The sequence below is a fragment of the Fukomys damarensis genome, unplaced genomic scaffold (assembly GCF_012274545.1).
Source record: "Fukomys damarensis isolate Sample0158 unplaced genomic scaffold, DMR_v1.0_HiC HiC_scaffold_9, whole genome shotgun sequence".
Classification (NCBI taxonomy): domain Eukaryota; kingdom Metazoa; phylum Chordata; class Mammalia; order Rodentia; family Bathyergidae; genus Fukomys; species Fukomys damarensis.
Window position 1 is genome coordinate 20682860 of NW_022900921.1, and position 22861 is coordinate 20705720.

Here is a 22861-nt window from a genome sequence, read left to right on the forward strand (position 1 = left end):
TTCCTCCCTTTCTTCCTCCCTCTCTCCCTCCCTCCTTTCCTGCCTTTCTCCTTTCCTTCTACACTGGGATTTGAACCCAGGGCCTTCACACTTTGCTACCTCCAAAGCCCTCTTTAAATTCTGAGACAGAGTGTCACTAAGTCACCCAGGTGGGCTTGAACTTTGGATCCTGCCTCAACCTCCCAGGGGCTGGGATTAAAGGCGTGTACCACCATGCCCGACAGAACTGACCCGTCTTTACAGAGAAATCTCGTGCATGGGTAGCTTCTGCATTTAAGGTGTGGTTTCCAGTCCTTGTCCCGGTCCCTAAAGTGGTACTAAGTGTTGCCATTGTAGCTTTATGACATCGGCCTTGTTACCACGGGGTGTCCTGTGCTAAGCATTTGATACCATACATTCACTCAGCTTTCCTAGGCACCGTTAAGGACAAACCATGGACCCCAAACCTTCTAGTTAGGAAACCAAGGATCAGTAAAATTATTCACCCATATGTGTAATCCCGGCTACTTGAGAGGCTGAGGCAAGAGGACTGCAAGTTTGAGGCCAGCCTGGGCGACTTAGCAAGACCCTTTCTCAAAAAGTAAAAAGGCTGGGAGGATGTGGCTCAGCGGTAGAGTGGCTGTGGGTTCAACCTTCAGAAATGAAGGAAAAAAAAAAATGGCTCTCATCAGGGCCCAGACTGGGATGTGAGGCTGTCTGAGTCCATGGCCTACTCTTGCTTCAACTGGGTGCTGTTCTGTGTTTGAAAACACTCTGGTTGGGTTAGTCACTCCCAGATTCTGGGATTTCAGAGGCCAGGTAGTTTCTGTGACTTTTCCAATTAAGCTGCTGTATGTGTACACATAAATTTATGATTATGTAATTATAGGTAATTACAAATATGTAGAGAACTTATATGTATTCTTTCTTCAGTGGTCATAATTTTGTGAAGTTAAAGGGCAGTGCCAGGCATGGTGGCACACAACTGTAGCTTCACACTCAGGAGGCTGAGGCAGGAGGATTGCTGAGAGTTTGAGACCAGCCTGGGATACACAGTGAGTTCAAGGCCAGCCGGAACTACAAAGTGAAGCTGGGTCTCAAAAAAACAAAACAAAAGGCATTTTTAATAAAATAGTAACAGAGTAACAAAGTCCAGGAACTTAAAATAAAGGATATTCTTTTAAAAGGAATACGCCTTGTTAGAAACTTTCTCACTTTACCACATGTTGGGAAAAACCCAGTGACCATCAGACAGCCTCTTGGCAATCACTGCTCCAACTTGTCGATGCCTCTTCTACAGTTTAACGCCGAGATGTGAGCTCAACATCCAAGGTGGTCTGGCCTGCCTAAGATGAACTTTCAGGGTAGATATTCGTAATTTCTCTCTCCTGGAGACCTGGCCTGTGCACCTGGGAGGCCCCAACTATGGGCACAGAGGCATGAAGCAGGGCAGAAGCATGGGAAGACGCAGGTCTCAATCAGGGCTGCGGTGGGGCCACCGACCATAGGCTGACGGCTTAGATCGGCCTCTTCTATCCGACAGTGGATTGGAAACCTGGCCAAGGGAAGGTCTATGGTCGCTAAAGACAAAAGGTAAAAGCTGGAAGATCAAAGGACTGAGCAGGTGTGGGAAGGAGGGCTCAGAAAATTCCAGGCAGAGCGGGCTTTCCAACACCAAGGCCACAGCCCACAGGCGGGAAGGGGTGGTCACTGGAAGGGGTCAGCTCACTGTTGGTGCTGGGGGAAAGTACGATTAAGGGCTCAGAGAAGGTGGCTGAAGGCTACAAAAGGCAGAGATGGCAGGCAAAAGGGCCTTACTGTGTAGTTCCTGCCTGCAGGAAGGTTGTGGAGGCATGGGTTGTGCCCACTGTGACTAGGGAAGATAGTTTTAAAGGGTATCTGAGAAAAGATGGCAAAGTAGAAGAAAGAAGAAACTAAAACTCCACTACTGTAGGTCATATATTTCTTCTGCTCTAAATAGGGGTAAAACTAGTCATTAAAATGCCTCTTGGTTTGGCCCCTCATTACCTTTCTGACCTCATCCTCTGCTGCCTCCCCCTTTAGTTGTGCCATTCTAGTCATGCTGACTTTCTGGCACACCAGGCACATACCCACCACAGGGACTTTGCACATGCCTTTCCCCCTACCTATTATACTCTTCCTCCAGATAGCCACTTTCCCCCCTCACTTGCTTCAAGTCTATCCTTGTTTCATTTATCTCCATAGAGCTTACCACCTCCCAGCAGACAGTATCGTTACTGTTTATTGTTTACCCATCCCCAAATACAAAAGTCACACAAGCAGAAATTTTGTCTATTTTGTTCATGCTGTTCCGAGTGTAAAACAATGACTGCAATACCTTGGGCTCACAGTAGATATTTGCTGAATGAATATACAAATGAATGGAAGAGCCAATGGGCCATCTGTTGGAATGAAGTGGGAAGAGAGAATACATAAGGGGAAGGAAGGAAGGAAGAACAGGAGGACGCGGAAGAAGAGGAAGAGGTGATGCAGAGCAGACAGGCCAGGTAGATCTGTCTTTTACTTGGGGGACTTTAAAGATGACTTCAGTAGAAAGGTTACAAATGATGATGTCAATAAAGCCATCTAAAGGTAAAGACAAAATGAGAACAGTGATGGTCATTTAAAGAGTGATTTTAACTGGGCGTGGAGGCTCACACCTGTAATCACAGCACTCGGGAGGCTGAGGCAGGATTGCTGTGAATTTGAGACCAGCCTGGGCTACACAGTGAGTTCCAGGTCAGTCTCAACTACATAGTGAGACCCTGTCTCAAAAAAACAAACAAACAAACAAAAAAAGCGTGATCTTGAGGTCAGTGCTGACTGACAAACTACTCGTTCAAGAACAAGACCCTGGCCAGCTTCTAATACATGAAGGAATGGTGGACTAGGGTGTGCTACGCTGACAAACATTTGACTGAAGTTTTCACCTCCCGTACCCACATGTGGACGTGCACCGTCTTGTCTCTTTCTACCTGAAGATCTGATGCGTAGGAGAGAATCTGAAGTGATTCAAAATGACTGAGAGCTCAGTCCCCTTCTCAGACATTGGCAATTGAAGATCAGTTCAGTTTTTGTGCTTTTCCCTCTTCCACTACAACTACTGTGTTATAAAGATTTATCCATGCATCAAGGAGTTTTTTTTTTTTTTTTTTTTTTGGTAGTGGGGATCGAACTTGGGACCTTGCACTTGTGAGGCAGGCAGTGGAACCACTGAGCTAAATCCCTGGCCCCACCAAACAGTGTTTTGAGTGCTTCACATCCATGGTTATCTCATTTGGTTTTCAATGTGGCCCACTGAAATATAATTCTATCATTCTGACATTATTGTAGATTAAAAACTACAGCTGAAAGAGAGTAGCTGTTTCACCTATGTTCATACAAACAGTAAATTAGAGTGAGGACACAAACAGAGCATAACTCTAGGGTAGGGGTTGGCTAGCTCCTTGGAAAGGACCAGACAGAACGTATTTACAAGATCCTTTGTTGCAAATACTCAACAATGCTTTCAAAGAAAGGGCACATATAGTACATGCATAAATGTGGGTGGATGTGTTCTAATAAAACTTTATTTGCAATTGCATTGTTTCTCTTTTGTGAGAAACCCAAAGGGTAAACAAGCCGGAGAGAACAGGTATTGACAAGTAGGAAGAGCATGTTCAAATGGGAAAGGGAGCAAGGGAAAGGGGAGGAGGAAGAAAGGGAAGGAAGGGGAAAGGGAAAAAGTAGAAAGGAAGGAAACAAAGTATTTGTACGCAGGGAGGGGAAGAAGCACTGAAGGGAGGGGAGGGGAATGCAAAAAGTAGGCTCAAGATATATTATGCAGAGATACAAATTTCCTATGATGAATGTGATCAACATATACGGCAAATTTGTACAAATAAAAAACATAAAGACAATAAATAAGTAAAACTTGATTTATAAAAATAGGTGGTGGCTTATGGGCTGTAATGTGCCAACTCCGTCCTGGAGTCTGTGCTCCCGACCACTGGGCTACCACACCTGGGCAGCCCGGAGGGACAGGAGACTCCTGACTGGTTCAGACGGTCAGCTTTAAAATCACCTAGCAGAACATTGGTGGGGACAGAGAGGTGACCTCGTGTGGGACAGAGGGGTGGCAAAGGGTTACTCACATTTCAACGATGCCCTCCGGCAAGTTGGCAGGGATTTCGGTCAAGCCCTTTCCGCGACAGTCCACGATGTTATTGCTGCAAGTACAGGTGGAGGGGCACGAGAGGGAGTTGGCATTACAGGCTGGGGCCTCTGAGTGGGGACCTGTGGAGCCAGAGCACAATGGTCAACTCAAGTCTGTGTCAGGAGGATGCAGATTTTCCCAGTAAGTCAGCTGACAGTTATCACCAGCTAACACCTCTCCTTCCCTGAGTCACAGGATAGATTCTGACCTTGGCCTCACTCTTCCTAGGTTGCTCTAGCTGTTCTGTTGTCCCATCATCCTGGGCTTTTATAAAAAGAGGAGTCCTCCCAGTCGGTCACTCAAGAGAATATGCCTCCCGAACCCAAGGGGCCACTGGGACAGCGTTGGCAGGGCATTTGATATCTGAATGGAACCGTGAGGTGTTGGCTTCGGCCTGGTGATTGGATGCCCAGTGTAGACAACAATGTCAGCCCTTACATCTATTGGCTGGAAGCCACTGGAGGCATTAAATCAGAGGGAGGAAGGTGGTCGATTTTCCCCATTTGGGGCACTGATGTCAAAATGTTCCCATAGTCACCAGCAGTGATACCTGAGCCATTTCTGAATGGCTTTTACATTCAGGAAAAAATGCAGTAAAATTTCTATCACTAGAAAAAAGGTCACTAAGTTACTCCATATTTGGGAGTGAGTTCTTCATTTGGTTTGAGGGGATAACCAGTGTGAACTTAAAGCAAAGTGATAAAAACCCATGCAAATGGCGCCCTAGGTGTCTACTTAGAAAGCCAAACACAAACTTTTCCATCACTAATCTAACGCAGGACTCCGAGAGTCACTAAGAATCTTAATGACTTTCTCTGGTGGTCACATCAAAATCCAAATACAAGAAATACATTTAAATGTCTTAAAGACACTGTAAACATTTCCATGCTTTGATCACTACCTCAAAGTGAGGTAAGAATCTCAAACACATGTGTTTTGTTTTGTTTTTAAATTGGATGTTACGGTCCAAAAGGGAAATCCTACCAGTGGGCCTCCCAGGGCCCAGCCCACAGGTTTTGGATCCTCGCCAGCAGTGGTCACTCCAGTGTCTTCCCAGATCTCGCTCTGAGCAAAGGGCCCTGGGCTGAGATGAAGCATGGACCAACTTTGTAGATTACCCTTTCTCTCTGCACACAGAATGGGTGGTGTTCTTGGATGCAGATTAAATATGAAGGATGGAATATGTTTTCAGGGGAAAAATGATCTATGGTTTGGCCTCTGTTTGTGGAGAAAATAAAGCCAGCAAGAGCATAGCTTCAGTGGCTGAAACAGAAGAGCGGCCAGGCTGGGCAGAGTCCTCGTGTGGACACGGAGGGTCCCACCACTCACTCAGCAGTGCCCACGACCCCAGGGGCGGCCTCATTCTAGGAGCTCAAACTGATTCTCATAGCCTAGTTTGGGATCTTCCTGGAAAGTGCCAGTCCAAGGACCAGATTCTTACTGTTCTTTGAGCTCACGTACACACAAAACCAAAAACTTAAAACACCCTCTCAGCTGGGGTGTTTGAGAACATATTCTGGTCTGGAACACAAAGACTTAAAAGTCACCAGGGCCACACTAGGAGATCCAATGGGGACCACAGAAACTGCCACAGAGCCGATGATTTACACTAAAATCGCAACTGGAACAATCGCCTAAGGGGAATGGAGACACTGGCTTTGTTTCAAACTGGGAAAGAGTTCCCATTTTTGAGAAAGTAGCAACAAAGAGGTAACAGATCAGGAATGAGGGGGTGCTGCGGCAGAGAGTGCGGCCTTTGGCGTCTCACTGCCTCAATCTGAATCTTGGTTCTATCACTTTGTTCTTACTTCCCCCGTGCCTCAGTTTTACCCATCTATAAAATGGGAAGAATCACAATCATTATTTCACAGCGTGGTTTTGTTGTGAAGGTGAAAACAAGGGAAGCTGATGCATGAAAAGTATTTAGGAGGGTGCACGGCTCAGAGTAAGAAAGAGCTTAGTGATGCTGGTTGTTGTTGCCAGGGTTGGGTCTGGCCGTGTCACTAGATGTCTGCAAGACCTTGGGCAAGTCACAGTCCCTGTCTCTGAGCTGCTCTGCCACCGTCTCACTGAACAGGGAGCTTTGAAATTATGTGGTTTCTGAGAAATCACAGATCCACTTCTCTCGTCCCTCAGGAGAGTGGGAGCAGAGGCAGCACAATGCCCAACGGGAGCCTTTCTCCTCCGCTCCGCCTCTCTTCTGGGGCACACGGGGCAGCTGCGCGTGGGCTCCCATCAGCACTCAGGCTGGGCGTGGTGGGCCTGGGTTCTGGGGCTTTCCCCAAAGTTGCCACGCCTGTGTGCTCTTCACATCAAGGCAAGGCCAGGCAGGGGCACTGCCACACCCGGCACCTTCTTATCTGGGGACGGTCAGGGCCTGAGACCTTCCACTTCCACCTCTCCAGGCAGAAGGACGGAAAGGCTGCCCCCTTCCGATCTGTGAAAATATTAACTTGCATGGGTTGTGTTAGAAAATGCAGAAAAAAAACATTCAATTCAAGGGTTCCTATTGGCAACAAGAAGTTCCGACACTGAGTTTTTTGTCCCCCCCGCTTTTTTTTTTTATTCCCCCAAGCTGCCCCTTCTGATTTCTGTTGAAATGAATTCTACTGCAAACCAGGCCCAGGATGCAGTGCTGGGTCCCCCTGGGAACAGGCGGGGCCTTTTACAGGGTGCCTCTGAATCTGCTGGCAGTATGCACCACATTTCAAGGGATATCGTCAAGGCAGAAAAGCCTCTGAAAAAGATTCCTTAACCAGGTCACTAACAACACCTTTAATTACACAGAGAGAAACAACGGTAATTAGAGCCTCTGTCAGCACCCGGAGCTGGCAGCTCCCCAGGCAGGCATTCATGCACGGGAGGACAGTGAGGATGCTTCCTCCACCATTAAACACAGCACTTCAGGCTTCACAGGAAGGTGAAAGGTGGTTTCGCTCCCTGGGGAAGCACCTTCCCCTGAATCACCCCGATGGAACACGCCCGTTCACACAGGCCTCTCAGTACCTTGAAGTGGGCAGATAAAAGTTGCCACAGAAGATGTTCATCTCTGACCACTGCGGCTCTCAGGGTCGACAAGACCCATTTGTCAGTCACCTGGGTCTCGCCATGAGCCTCTCTCGCTTGTACAGGTCCAGCTGTACCAGGTGCTGTCCCATGCAAAGTCAGCAACTCGCTCCCTCCTGGCCCTTCCTGGGCACATATACCGGGGGAGTCAGGGGCAGGAGGGCACAGCTACCCTTCCCTGAGGTGGAAGAACGTTCTCAATGACATGGGGGAAGTGGGGATGTGTCTCCCCTCTAGGGGCTGTCTTAATCCTCACTTCAATTCTGGACTTTTATTCCCAAGCCAAAGCTACTTCTGTGGCAAACCAGGTGGGAACCAGTGCGTGCAGTGTGGGGACATCTCCCGGGACCCCCAGGGCCACACCTGATGTCTTGAGGGAGGGCAGAGTGCTGCGGAATGGAGATGTCAGCTCCTTCCTGCTGGCATTAAATACCAAGGCCTCCCAGAACAAGGGCACTTAGAGTGAGAGGGCAGGAAAGTGTTCCCAGCCACACCTCTTCCAGGGACAGCCCCCATGGCTGCCAGCACGGGTGCGCAGGACACTAGTTACCTCTTCTGATGGTACAGCTCCCCTCTAGTTTCTGGAGAAAAGAAAGACAGGCCCATGACAAGGAGCCTTCCTGGGCTGGCTCCTGCCGAGCCAGAAGCTCATCTTTAATTCCTTTTCTAATGAGGAAAATGGGGATGATGGCTACACTGAAAGCACAAGGAACCCCAATACAGGACAGTAAATGCCAAGGACAGTGTAGTGGCCAAACTAAGCACAACCATCATTCTCACAGAAGCAGCTAGTACCTACTACATGTTTACTAGGTGCCAGAGACCACATCAAATGTCTTGCACGTATTAATTCACTTGGTCCTCATGATTTAAGGTCATGATTTAGGGTCTTACACCTACTACTCCCATTTCAATGGTGAAAAATTGCAGAACGAGAAGGTTAAGCAAATTGCCCAAGATCACACAGCTATGGGACAACAGTGTTCTGATGTTTGGTCTGGGGCTGTTCTTTCTGTCTCTTCTGCCAAAAAGATACCCAGAAAGCCTCTACTTGTTGCCGTGAAATTAAAAAAAAAATCACCAGAGGCTCTGAAGCAGAAATTGCAGGTTCAGGGGCCAAGACGAGGACTGTGGAAATGACACCAGCAAGGGGTGGACACTCTTCTGTTTTTTTCTTTCTGTCTGAGGAAAAAAAAATCACTCAGAGTAAAAAAAAAAAAAAAAAAAAAAAAAAAAAAAAAGATCTGATGGCCTTGTATATAGAAATAAATTAATTCCAGTATTCAAATTAAGCCTCCCTTCTGGCCTCTGGCCTTTCAAAAGCCAACCACAGACTGCAGCGACAATAGAGCTTGAACAATTATGATGAGAATATAAATGAATGTGATTTAAATACCAGAGGCATGATAATTTTGGAAATGGCTAAATAAACCTAATAATCTCATTCCTGCAATGTTCAATTATGGTGCTTTAATTAAAACCTCCTAAGGAGATGGGTGGCTAGTCATGGCTTACCTTAATTATCTTTTTACTTAGTAACTAGTCCCCAATTTATATTAAAAAAATGAAAGAAAAGAAAAGGAACGAAGAAAAAGAAGAGGAGGAAAGTCTCTTGTTTCCAGGGAGATCAGTATATTTCTTTTTTAAAAATAGATGAGGAAGTATTTATGGATAGGCTATTGGGCTCAAGATTCTTTCTAGGAATGGGAGCACCTGCAAAAATAAGATGTGGCCCCTTATTACTAGAAGACAAAACTGGTATCTTTGTGCAAAGATGCCATATGTTCAAGGCCACAGGGCAGCAAAGTGGGAAGCAGACAGGCAAACCAATGGACTCAAAAATATTCAAAGGAAAGAGGTGATTGATACAAGAGGTCAAATATTTAACTAATAACCATAAATTAAGAACAATGACAAGTAGTAACTTTCACAGAATAAACAGGAAAGAAACACATGGATAAAGGGAAAAAGAAATCTCCTTTGATAGAAAGAGAAAACAACTTGCAACGCACATAACATCAACTTTTTCTCTGGGCTCTTATTATGAACTCTGACAAAGTCCTGGCCTAGCCCAAGCAATGAGAAGGAAGCAGGGCCTGTGGATTCCATAACCCTCAGGCTCTAGCCTTCCTCTCCAAACAAAAGAAATAAACAGAGAGACTCAGCCGTCACCAGGTGGTAGGTTGCAGAACAGAAAATATGTTAAGAAAAAAAAGGTATATTCCTGCAACCTTGGTGAAAAACTCCCAATGTCTTCTCAGAGAAAGAAAATAAATATTTTCGACAGAGATGAATTTTGCTTAAGTGCACTGCTAGCAAATTTTTGGGTTAACTGGAGTGATAAGGCGCCCTTCTCCAGGGCTTCTGTGGGGAAACGGCCGGGCTCCAGACGGCTGGATTTAATTCAAAAGGAGATATCAGCGACCTGGGCTGGCAGAGCCCTCCCAGGCTGAGGGAGATAAAGCTCTTTCCTGTCTCTGGAGTCCTGTGTTTGGTGAATTTTTCGATATCACTAAAGGACCCAGGGAGCTTTTCTTGTGCTGGCTGACAAGAGACCACTGGCGATGAAGCCACAGGCAGGCATGGCTTGAGTGGTGCCCAGTGCCTCCATCTCCGGAGCAGATGACCTCCAGATTTTAAGAGAAGTTCTTGTCACGCCAATCTTGACAGGAAACCCCTTCTAGGTGAATTGTTAGGGAAACGGCTTGAATGGGAGCATTTGTGGTTTTGCGGTTCAAGCTACCACTCTTGGGTCCTCAGCACAGAGGTCCCTATACACCACTGCCCTCATTTCATACTATGGGTGAGAGGGTGGAGGCTGCTAGCACAGTGATGCTTCGAACTGAAGCTCTCCTGTCCTCAAAAGACACCCGGCTTCATAGTAGAGAATACAGAGACCACGATCAGGAATGGACTTGAGGGCTCTGCACAGGGACGGTATTAAGGGTGCACCTGTGTGTAAGATCCAGCCGGTAGATCTAGCCTTGTCTAAGGAAGGAAATTCGGGGCATCAGTGTTTCCAGGACTTAGGAAGGACAGGCCTCACTCCCATGGGCTTTGGATCTTAACTGCTGCTGGGTAAACAGGGTTTCACCTTTGTTCTGACAGGACAAAGTGGCATCCACGGTCAAGGACCGTATTACGCTCAGCACCCACCTATAATGATGTGTTTTAACATTCTCTCTAATTAGTTTTTCTCACTAGCTCTTGGATGACTCCTGCACTCTGTAATTATTTCTTTCACTGGCACTTATGCCGATATTGCACCCTTTGCCTAATAATTACAGCAATTACAGTCACTATATTTGAATTTGGTGACTATGCGATAAATGGTTTTATTATATGTGTGTGATGGGAAGTGATCTCTAAGTGGGTGTCTAGGGGAAGCTATTGAAACACTGCTCTGAGACAAGTTAAAAATATTTTTGGAGAACAAATAACACGCTGAAGTAATAATGTGACAGGAGGGAGCAGCATCGAGTGTGATGAAGTCGAATTGAAGGAAATTCCTGCATAGTACCAATGCAGCCTAAGAACTGGAGAGGGCCAGTTTGCACTTGGAGCCAAACTGGGGCCCGGGAGCACAGGCTGGGCCCAGTACATCCTCAGCATTAACAATTCTCAGCAGGTGAGAGACACGTAAGCTCAGCTCCCTGTGGTTCCTGCTCCCTCCTGCACACCCACTTCCCAAGCTCAGCCTATGGGGCCACTGGGTTCTTAGAAATCTGTCTACCTCTTTGGAGAACTCCATGCCATATTGCCTTTTTGAAGAACGAAAAATCAAAGGACCAGCTTTACTTCTTTGCCACCAGGAGAGGGAAAAGTATAGAACGTCAATGAAAAGTAAAAAGCAAGCAAACTAGCAAGATTTAGAACCTGGTTTAAAAGCAATGCCCTCTGGGAAGATCTTCGGTTACTCAAGCACTCCCCATCCCTGGGGATCTGAGCTATATTCAGTTATGTGTCTGTACAGCTCTGTTTTGTGTGATACACAGACAATCTGTACCACTATTACACTTCAATTACCCACAGATCAAACTCTTATGTTTGCTTAGCACATTTTGTGGGCCTACTAAATTCTAATAATTAAGCTCTACTTATTTAGCTCTTACCAAGTGCTATGCATTATGCTAAGTGCTTTATTGCATTATTTCTCTTAATCCTCCCACCCATCCTTTGAGTTATGTGCTATTATTATTTCCATTTTGCAGACAAGTGGGGACTTGCCAAAGTCACATACTAGGAAGGAGCAGAGCTTGGATTTCCAGCCAGGCAGGCTGAGCCTGCAGCCTACATATCCTGTCTCTCAATTTCAGCAAGCGTTTGGAGGGCAGGAACAGGTGTAGCCAATGCTAAAATACCTCCATTACACCTGTTTCCCTATGACACGTGGCTCTGCAAATGTTAGGTTTCCTAGCACCTCTGACTATGGGCCTCAATAGAAAGTGATTCAAGAGTTTCTTTAGTATTTTCAGATGTCAAAAACCTTTCTTTGAACCCCCTGAGGGACTCCAGACTTCTTCAAGTGACAACTGTGTACCTGACACAACCTATGAGATTGTTCTACGCCCACCTCTGGGCTAGGGTTATGTGTTCAAGGCCATGGTCAGAGTAGGAAGAGCTTGTGGGGGGCTGAGCCCCAGCCCAGGGAGGGAGAGAATGTGGGGCAGCCTCACCTGGACACATGTACTCTTTCTTCTGCACGTCTGCCACATTGAAGCCTCTTAGGTGAACAGGAGCCATGCAGAGTGTGAATTGGCCAATTGTCCTTCGCTGGCGCAACCAGTCTGAGAGCCAGGCCAGGTGGCAGTCACAGTACAGGTGGTTGGAGTGGAGGCGCCTAGGAGAAGAAGAGAGGGGAGATGCTGTCACACAGCGGAGAGAGGAGGCTGCACTTGGCTGAAGGGGGTGGGCCATGCCTCTGTTACCCATCCCCCAGTGGTGACGGTTCTAAAGAGCCTGGGGAAACATGATGTCCCTCCATGGTCCTGAAAACAGAAGCCTCAGCCCTTTAATTGCCAAGCCACAAATTGTCTGCATGTGTAGGGTACATCTTGGGGGTGTCCTTGGGGTTTTGAGCAATTCCCACTTCTTAGTGATAATTCCACTCTTTCCTTTCCCTTGCAAGCACACAGAGGAGGGAGTGACAACACTGTACCATCCCGATGGAGTCAAACTCGTGCAGGGGTCATTCTCTGCATACTTTAATACTTTAGCTGGCAGGAGTCACAGATAGCTTGAAACATGGTTCTCAACCTCAAGGCCTGGTATGTTGTGGCACTGTGGTTTACTTGTTGGTTCTCCTTCCCGCTTCCCTTCCCAGTGTCCTTCAGAAGCTCACAGCAGAAGATGTTGTTGGGCCTAAAACCAGAATCTCTTGTGCATAGTAGACAAGGGGAATAGGGCATGACGCTAAAAGTGCTTCCGGAAGGATATACCTTCTCTCTGGCCTGCTAAGGTGTTGGAATTCATAGCAATCTCTTCACGGTGCCTCTCTCCCTCTTGGCTAAATTTAATTCCACTTGGCGTATTTGCCATTCTGACTGATGTAAATGTCTCTGAAAGGATTTCCCAACCAGTTCCAGAACTCTTTGGCTTTCCTCCTCTGGGAGCTGTGATTACAGATCAATTTCTTGCCCTTGAGTGAACAAGATTCCCTGGAGGGATCTGCCTGTTCCACTTCTGAGGGGAAATCCCATCTGGTTAAACGACTTGAACTTCCCTTCCATGAGTGCCTAAGAATATTCTGGGGCTTCTAAATATTCTTCCTCAGGACTCTCTTTCAGGGGTTTCCAACTTCCGAATTCCCCACAGCCCCAGGTCATTAGAAGCAGTAGTCAGTTTTAGTAGCATCAGTCTTGGGTTTCTGATGCAAAGTTCAAATGCCTCATCCCAGAGGAGTTATCTTGGGACTTTCAAGAGCTCTATGTCAAGCCTGTTAATACTGAGTAGCAGCCTGAAGCAGTGGCTTGGGTGCCTATTATGGGAGAGCTGAAGGGCTCTTGACCACGTTCCACTCAGCGTAAGGTCAACACTGCCAGACAGGAGCCAAGCACAGCGAACTCAGCGGCATGCTGGCCAGGCCAGGCTTTCCTGCTGCTCCCAGGGCAGACACCTCCAGCAGGCCAGGGCCAGTGGGGGCGTTGGCTGCTCCAGATCCCATTATTTCAGAGATTAGATTAAACTATATCTCATATAAAATGTACATTTTGGGGGTATGATTTTGATTTCAAAACTATTAATTAGGATAGGATTTTCTTTCTGAATGTTAAAGTAAGCTCAGCATATTTTTCAGATGCTCCCAGGGCCCGGACAAAATAACTATGTGGGTCATAAGACTTTGTTCCTTTTCAGTTTCAGACTCCCGAGCCGAAGCAAGGTGGCTTCCTCCTGTCCTGCACTCTGCACAAAGGTGTGACATTAGGGAAGGGGACAGGGAGAGTTCCGCCCCTAAGCTGGTGGGAAGGACTTCAGTTTCAGGAGTAAAGCAAGACCTCGGGCTTGTCCCTAAGTACGGTCACTTTCACCAAAGGAAAAGACCGGCAGTGCATTTTCAGCTGGTTACTATTTCCTACAGAGGAAAACGGAGAGAAGAGAATTCCATGGGCAGTAAACTCCCACTGGGTCTGAACGCTACAGACTGTGGCTGTGGGACAGGGTGGAACACAAGGCAGGCAGCGGTGACAGTGCAAACTGAGCTGCAGCAATTCTGCCCTGTGCTGGAGAATCGGAGCCATTTGATTAGCTTGGCTTTTATGCAGAAGGGCAGTTTCCCTACATGGTGAGGGATGGATGGTAAGATGAGGGGTTTCGCTGGGAGGCAATGAGCATGGGTCTCTGAGGAGGATCAGTGCAAACAAGTTCTTGCCAGTTCTAACAGAGGGTAAGTGAGCAACGGAACAGCAAAATGAGGTGTGGATGAGTTGGGTCCTCACTGGGCTGATTCACTTCTGGGATCGCTAAAACATCGGCAGTCTCCCTTTCGGAAGATTATGCTAGGTTCCTTCTTTCTCAGTCCTGGCTGGCCAGCAACATGCTGTTCTTAACCTTACAGCAGATGCTCCCTTTCTTTCTTCCTTCCTTTCCTTCCTTCCTTTTCTTTTCTTTTCGGTACGGAGGATCAAAGTTAGCACATGGTATGGCAGGTGACAGAACCACTAAGCGAAATCCCCAGCCCCAGACATTCCCATTCTTTTGCCCAGCACCCTAAGAATTTCTCCCCTCCCAAGTGGGACCACAGAAAAGACCCAAACAATGTGAAAGCCACTTAAGGCCTCTTGTCAAAAGCCTGGGACAGGGAATAGGCTCAGTTCCCTCCTCTAGGAATTTTTTTTTCAGCTTTGAGTTTATTGGTACATTTTAGGGATACAGTACAGTTACATTCATTGTTGGGATCTTGTACCTCTACACGACAAGTCTTGGTTCTCATTTTTTTCCCCTTGTCCCTGCCCTCCCTTCACCCCCTCCTCCCCTCCCCATCTACAATCACTTTACTTCCATCTTTCCATTATCTCACATTTTTTTTCTTTTCCCTTTTCACCCTTCCCCTACCCGTCCCACCTTCCCTACAGCTTTAACTCCTTTCTTCCCATTTCTCAATGTCCTCTAGGAATTTTATCCATCAGAAAAGCTAGATGTGTCAAGCTGGGGGTTGGCTGCTTTAGTCTATCTTTTACATCACGTTTGGGAGATCCAACTGGGCAATACCTCCCCAAACACTACTATTAAAAGAAAAATAATCGCGGTGATCATGAAACTTGAGCTTGAACATTGCCAGGAATATTTCTAATGCTTCTTTTTAATGGTTACTGCTTATACACTAAGATGTGGATGCATTAGAATACACTAATGCTAATACATTAAGGCTATAATACATTAAAATAGCTATTTTTTTCCAGTGAGGTCCACAGAAGGAAAGGATGAATAGAAGATACAGTCATTAAACTTGAAAGATGGAGCCATGAGGACCTAGCGAGGGCTGGGTATTCCAGGCAAGCTGTTAAGTGAAATTAATTACTTTCCACAAGTTGGGCAAGTTGTGACAGTGATGACATCAGGGGACAGTGGCCTTCACTGGCTCCTGGGCCATGTGGAAGCCCTGGTCTCTCCTTCTGCTGCCCACTGGGTACACTTTCTTCTGCTTCTGTTTCTTCGGAATGGGATGAATTCAGGCATGGATACCAAACTGCCTGAGTTTGACAGTGGCTCTGTGCTTTCTGACTTTGACTCTTGGTGCTGATTTAACTCTGGCTTTTAATATTATCATCTATAAAATGGGGAGGGTAATGGTGCCTCTTCGTAGGGGTACTGTGAGGATTGGAACAGTTCTTGAGAGTACTCAGCACCAGGCTTGGCACTCGATGAACCACTAAAGAAATGTTTGCTGTTCTTCTGATTCCAAGGAGACTAGTCCAGACTTCAGTCTCTTCCCTACCCAAGGGCCTGCCCACACAAGACTCTATTTTCTTATTTAGACACCAAAGCACCAAGGTGCTGGGTGTTTCCTGCATGTTGTTCTGCAACCTTTTCATGATGGACACATCACCTTCCATATTGACAAAAACACCTTTACAGAACATAGGGTGAATGAGTACAAAGGCCAACTCACAAAAGGTGCCTTTTAGCCACAGACGCTAAATTAAATTTCCAGCAAATCCTTTTAGAGAGGGTCACTGTTCATTTTCTATAAAATGTGCCTTTTTGAATTCAATATAAAAGCTTTCCTTTGGAAATCCCATTTATAACTTCCTTCCCCTCTCCTTCTCCCTCCTTCTCCATCACCACCACCACTGCCCAGCCCCCCCACAGTTTAATTACAGTGAAGGGGGATTAGTCAGCTTGTCTCCAGGGAGTTCCATACAGAGCCATCCCTGAAATTAAACTAAAGAGGAAATGGCAGCAGGCAGGGAGCAAAGAGAGCAGAAGAGATTGACTGATTGATCTGAACTCATCAGATGAATCCGCAGGACCTCAGAGCACAACAACAGAAACAAGGAGATAAAACCCGCTTGCCCTCTTCTTCCACCCCAGTGCACCCCAAACAAAGCACCTAAACATCCCCTTCTAACTCCTACGAACCCACCCCGCCTTGCTTCTGTTACTGCTCCTCCTCAGGTGAAAGTAACGAAGAGAGGAAGCGAACATCACAGAGGAAGAGTCTAAGAGTCTAAGAAGCTGGGACGCCGGCCTCTGCGCATGAGAACCACTTCTCTTCTGCGTGCCCATTCATCTGGGCTGATGCAGGCCCAGCATCCTGAGACTTAATTTTGGCTTCTTGCCTGAAAGCCCTGGGCTACACACTTCCCAGCTGAACTGTGGTTGGCTGGGGACTTTGAAGACCAAATGACTTCTCCTTAAAATTCTATTCATGCATAATGCCATTTTCAGAGGGAAGGAAAAAGAGGGTTTCTCCTGGCTGGGGTGTGTTAGGGGTGTACTACACCAGAGGGATCCAGGGGAAAATCTGGGGAGTGGAGATGGCAGCGTGGCTTGAATTATTTTCACTCTGCATAATAACTAGTATTTGTTGCGTGCACATTATGTACTAGGAACCTTACATGTTAAAGCACATTTTGTTCGTTCATGGGGTAAGCATTTCTAAACTCACTTTCCTCGACCAAAAGGATAAAGAAACAGGTCCAAAGTACGGGGCAGAGCTCACATGTAAACTTAGGTCTCCCTGACTCCAGGTTCTATCCTTCTTAGGGTGGCCTGCACAGCTTTCGAATAAACTGCTTCGTCGGTGCTTGTTTCATCCTCACCTGGAGATAAAGCCACTTTTTGACAAGTGTAGCGGCTCTTGAAATGTATCAGTACATAAAGCTCCTGGGGAACTTGTTCAGAGTAGAGGCTGGGGTGCAGCCCCCAGGATCCTGACTCCACAGGCCTGGGGTGGGGGCCCAGGATCTGCTCTGGTAACAAGTTCCAGGCGATTCCGATGCTGCCAGTCTAAGGGACCCAACTCCAGGAACCACTGGACTAAGCATTTTCAAATCTCAAGGATCCCATGTTGTTTGATGAGCACAGGAAAGCTGGTGGCTTGAAGAGCTCCGTTCAGACTTCAGATAAATGGTATGACGACAATGTTCTAATCAGTGCCATTCATGATCTGCCACATGCCAGTTATGGCCCACATCTAATTCCATCTGATCCTCGTACCACCCCTATTCACAGGGGAGGGAATTAGGGTCACGGACTGAATGAAGGGCCCAGCAGGATTTTTCACTCTTCACATTGGCCCCAGAGGCCTCTGGCTCTCAGGAGCTCGATCTTTTCCAGTACTGCAAGACAAATGCCACTGAGGCTCCACCAATGCAGGACAGACGTCCAGCCTAAGCTGGTGGGAAAGGGCAACCACGTCTCTCTGCAGACAAACCCACACAGGGTTTCTGGTGAGAGTGGAGGGGGGTTCCCCACATCATAACAAGAGTACGAGAAACACTCTCAGCTCTAGGCGTCATGGGGAGATTGGCTTCCTGAGCGCCCAGGCTGGAGGGCTTAAACTCATGGACACATTGAAGACAAAGAACCAAGTTTCTGGACTCTAATATCAGAATAACTGTCCAGGGAGCAGGTGCATAAGGGAAAGTGGTGTGTGGGGCTTTGGTGGGAGAGACAGAAGGAGCAACAATGCCTTCTGTCCACCAGTCCCAGAAGGGAAAACAACTGTAATCGCTGGCAATGGGACAGAATTGCCAAGGCTACATGACCTGAGTCAATGGAGAACCCTTAAGTTACAGTTCTGTTTGTTCTAGCCAATTTTCTTGTCAAAGTGGAAAGCACAGTAAACAATATAAGAAGAATTCTACAGTCCTGCAGGGAAGAGCACTGAACCTTCCTGGTCCAGACAGCGGTTGAAAACCATGGACAGCACAGTGAACCTTCCCTGAGTCAGCCAGCATCTGCCAACTCAACCTATAGTTAACGGTAGAAGCAGAACTTTGAAGAGAGGCACCATTTGTCCGATAGTAGCATAGTGGGTTGGAGAAGCAGTGTTGAGGCCTACACTTTGAGTGAGTTAGAGTTAGGCAAGGCAGGCGGTAATGGGGTACTTTACTCACAGGGTCCGGATCTTTGGCATGTGGTTGAAGCTGGTGACCAGGATGCGGCTAATGTTGTTGTTGTTGAGTGTGCTGTGGAGAGAGAAGAGAAAGGACATGTTTAGTGGGGGAGCAGGCTGGGAACCAAGATGTTCACAGAACGGGGAGGGGTGAGAGGGGCACAACTGCAAAAGGACCCTAAGGCAACAGCCACGAAGGAATCAGTCAGTGGGGCAGAGCCAACGGACAGGTCTCCAGATGACGACCACCTCTGCCTCCTCTCTGCTGCCTACCTAGTACTTGTTTATTCACTGTGAGTAGCAATTTCCCTTCCTGAAATTCTACTATGTGCTCGGCATTTCATTATAAAATCTCTAATTCTTATAATGACAATGCCATTTACATGTGATTGCTGTCTTTGAGAGAGAGAGAGAGAGAGACAGAGAGAGAGAGAGAGAGAGAGAGAGAAACCCCCACAGATGCATGACACTTTGCTTAGTGACATCCAACCCCACAAAGTAAACATCATACTTATGTGACAGGTGACACGGCACAGCTGCAGAGTGGCACACTGGTTGTCCCAAGGACCACAGCTGCTGAGCTCTGCAGAGCGGATCTGGACCTAGGTCTCACTCACGTTCTTCTCATTCTGTGCACTGTGCATGTCGCCTCGCACCTGATGCTACGTGGAGATTCATCTGTACTTTCCAAGTACATTCTGACTCTTCAAACACATCTAACCTCAAGTGTGTGTGGGAGCGCCATGAAAACAGAGATAAGTCTCCTCCTTCCCGTGAATCTCCATGACCATGGATGGAGCTCCTAATGCAACGGTAGCACTGACTGGCACTCTTGCACAGGGAAAAGCAAAGAGAAAGGTGTGTGCTCCATGGGTGGATGGAGTAAAATAAAGCTGTGCTTGGATGACCAAAGCTATAGGCAAGTACTTCCCTGCTCACCCTTCTCGAGGGAGCAGTACGAGAAAGCCTGAGGAAGCACGACAGCCAAGGAGCCATCTGCAGAAGCCGGCAGCACTGCGCAGCAGGAGGCCCTCCATGGGTCAGCTGGTTCTGATGGCGAGGTAACAACTTGTGGAAGACTGGTGTGGTTCTCAGCTCTCTAATCTACACCTGCCTATTATGCATCCAAAAGAGCAAGAGTTGGCGACCACCCCTGGTGCTAGTCCTTCGTGGTAGCTGCTTGCTCCTGGGTCCTTATTTTCTCTGCCCCTCTCAGGGCCACATCAGAGATAGTCTTCTCACCAACCCAACAAACCTCCGCTCCCCTCAGACCCTAGCGGTCCCCCGTGACCCAGGAAGGAGTCATTCTTCAGAAGCTTTCATTGTCTGAGCAGACTTCGGTCCTGGGCTCTTAGTAAACATATTGTCTTCCTCTCAAGTGACGTCTACAGTATGAGCTCTGCAAAGGCAAGGACACTTTCCATCTTGTGCCTTCACAGCCCCATGATTTGGTCCATACAGGTTGAGTCTTCCTAGCTCCTTGTTGTGCAGTCTTGGGCAAGTTACTGACACCTCTTATCTGGGGATTCATTCCTGTAGGAAGAGGCAGATAGGCAGACAGGAGGAAGGAACACAACTCACTTACGTTACTTCCTTCCACCTGGCCTGTAACTTTACTACTGTACTCATACAGGCACTTGGCATTTTATGAAGTTGATTTGGAAGCTTTGTGGGGCTCATTTTTTCTTCTCTCTCTCTCTCTCTGTGGGGAGTATCCATGTTGTCTCTGCCTGCTTACCCCTAATGCCTTCCGATCACCTCACAGATAGATAATCCCAGGGAATTTGTTGCTCCCATCAGACCAGGCTCTCCTTCTTCATTGGACTGGGAAGGCCTCTGGGACAGAAACGATGCTTTCAGAGGAGATCTGGACTCCATAACTGGGGAGTTAGGAGTTAGTTAGGGTTGTTGACTGACTCGCAGATAGAAAACAAAGTATCCTTCTGACCTCTGAAAGGCAAATAGCAAGAAGCCTTGGCAGAGAGGGAGCTTCTTTTGACTCTGCCCAAGCACTCACAGTTGGATGGAGTCTGCATTTAGCTGAATATACAGCACAGTTATATGCAGGGCTTCATCTGGAACTGCATCCGGCAGTAGTCCAGCAGTGATGACTTATTAATGTATTACTACACTGATATTTAAATGTGAGCCATAATGAGAGCTATAAAACATTTACGATAATAGCAATTATTCCAGAACCCAAATGACTAAACACAGTATTCAGACTTTCCTGATTTGCTGCTGGGGAGCTGGCAAGCCCGAGGATGTCAGAAGGCTGCTAACCTCTTAAGACACTGACTTCTCTGCTGCTGCGATTTCTGTTTCCCTGAGAAACAGGGATTTATTTGATTTCTAGTCTTGGTAGCTTCTGCCAGTGCAGAGGGCACTGTGGTCTGTCTGGTCCTTGCATCCTGTCTAAGCAGCTGGCATTCAAGGGAACAATGGGTGTTAGGTGCTTCGCACAGAGTTGATCAGTGTGGGCCTGTGTGACAGAGACCTGGTGAAGAATGTGGCTCTGCCACTCACCTCCGATGTGGCCATGGGGGACTTTTAAAAACATCATTAAGTTGCTTCCTTGTAGCATGGAGAGAAACAATAGCACTGATCTGGTCATTAGATGAGATGATACTAATAACTGGTAACATTGGCTGAGGCTTTTGTATGCCAGACAGACTCTGGGTTAAGGATGCTGTCGTGCACCATCCCATTGAATTCCTCTACCACCCCAAAGGTGGAGACTTTTGCTATTGTCTCCATTTCATGAATGAGACAAGTAATAATGCCAAGATTTGAATTGAAGGAAGCAAGCCCAACTCCAGCAATGAGGTCTGCATTACTTTCCTGTTGCTGCTGTCATGGATGGCTGTGGATGCAGCGGCTTAACTTTATTCTCTTACACCCTGAAGGTCGTAAATTAAACTGGGTGTGTGGAGCTGTGTTTCTGGGCAGGGCCCAGGGAGAAGACTTTGTTTGCTGGCCTTCTGTAGCTTGTAGAGGTCACCCACATCGCCTGAATTGCACTCCTTCCTTGGGTCACTCCAACCCTGTGATCTCCCGCTCCCTCTTTTAAGGACCCCATCGATTACATTTAGAACCTTCCAGATAATTCAGGAAACCCATGCACTCCCAGGATTCTTAATTTAATCAAGTCTGTAAGGTGCCTTTTGCAATTGAATGTACTGTTCACAGGTACAGCCAAAAACTATGCCCTTGGATCAAGGGGTGCAAATCACTTACTACTTGGTCTGGTTCATAGTTTACATCCAATAATAATTAACTTGTTACTACAGCTTGTGTTTGTTTAGTCTTTTAGGGTGTACAACTCAGTGTCACAATGTCACATTTGTCTCATGTGATACTTGCAGCACTCTGAGGTTGGAATTATTCCCGTTTTACTGATAAGTGATTTGAAGCTAAGAAAGAGAGGGTAAGGGTGCTACCAAGCACAGTACAGGAGAGCTCCTGGTACGTTCAGGACTTTTTTTTTCATTATACTCCCCCCCCCACTTTTAGGGCAAATTTATCACTCTAGAACAGATCTTCTTTATTATATCTACCCTGGTATCCAAAGCTAGAGATATCCACACAAACCTCATCGTTCATTCTGAATTTGTAAAACTTCTTGAGAATTAAATGGCAGAAAACAAAAGGTCCTTTCTCTCAGTGACATCACACCACCCCTCCATGGACTGTTGGTCCGTCTTCAGTAATGGTGACCTCATCAACCTCATCTTATTTAGCGCCATCTCCTGGGGGAGCTTTGCTAGCACCAGCTCACACCTTCAAACTCATAGCATTTTGAATAAATATACTATCACTATATGCTCCCCAGATTTTCCAAGTAGCCATTGAAAGATTTTCCCTAAGAACTCTGAATTCAGCACTTTCCATCAGGATTTAAGCTGAAATTCAAGGTCAAGTTAATTCAGTCAATCTCAACACAGTCTGGCCTCCCTTTATTTTTCCCCAGTCACTTGCTCCCGAACGGTTGTTTCAGCATGAACTAGAAGTCAAGCTAGTCCCCCTCCCCATGGAGTTGGAAAGACGGTCCACCTGGCTCTCATTTCTCTTAAAAAGTCCTTATCCCATTTTTACATACTGTATATGCACTGAGGCTAAGTTTGACCTGTGTGTGTTGTCCAGTTGCTCTTTGACTTTGTCATGATTGGAGCATAAATTCCAAATAAAAAGTAACCACTTCCCACAGGAAAACAATTGGGCAATGGATTCCTTCTGATGGATCTCATTCTCCCTTGACTGTGAGCACTGGAAAGGGTATGCGGAAATGTTTTGTGCAGTGCCCGAAGCACAACTGAACTTGTTGCTCCCATAGCACACAAATAGGGCATTTTTGCCCTGAGTTTGTGATTGCTCAAGTTACTCAACAAATAAAAGGGTGCTATAGCAAGACGAGAACTCCCTAGTAATGTCAAGTGCACGAGGCCCTGGTACATGTGGTGCTCAGCTCCCAGAGCTGGTGAATAATGCTCCCAGGCCAAATGCCATCCCATACAGACTGGGTTTTTTTTTTTTTTTTTTTT

General features: G+C 46.8%; 1 protein-coding gene across 3 annotated transcripts in view; it reads right to left on the reverse strand.

The window, feature by feature from the left end:
* Slit3 (slit guidance ligand 3) overlaps positions 1-22861 on the reverse strand; it is a 552271-nt gene that overhangs the window by 133716 nt on the left and 395694 nt on the right. For all 3 annotated transcript variants that reach the window (XM_010622214.2, XM_010622217.3, XM_010622215.1), the window contains 3 exons: positions 18322-18393; positions 11938-12101; positions 4134-4275 (listed from right to left, as the gene is read on the reverse strand). In XM_010622214.2, coding sequence (XP_010620516.1) covers positions 4134-4275; positions 11938-12101; positions 18322-18393 — 378 coding nt within the window. The remainder of the gene's footprint in view (positions 1-4133; positions 4276-11937; positions 12102-18321; positions 18394-22861) is intronic.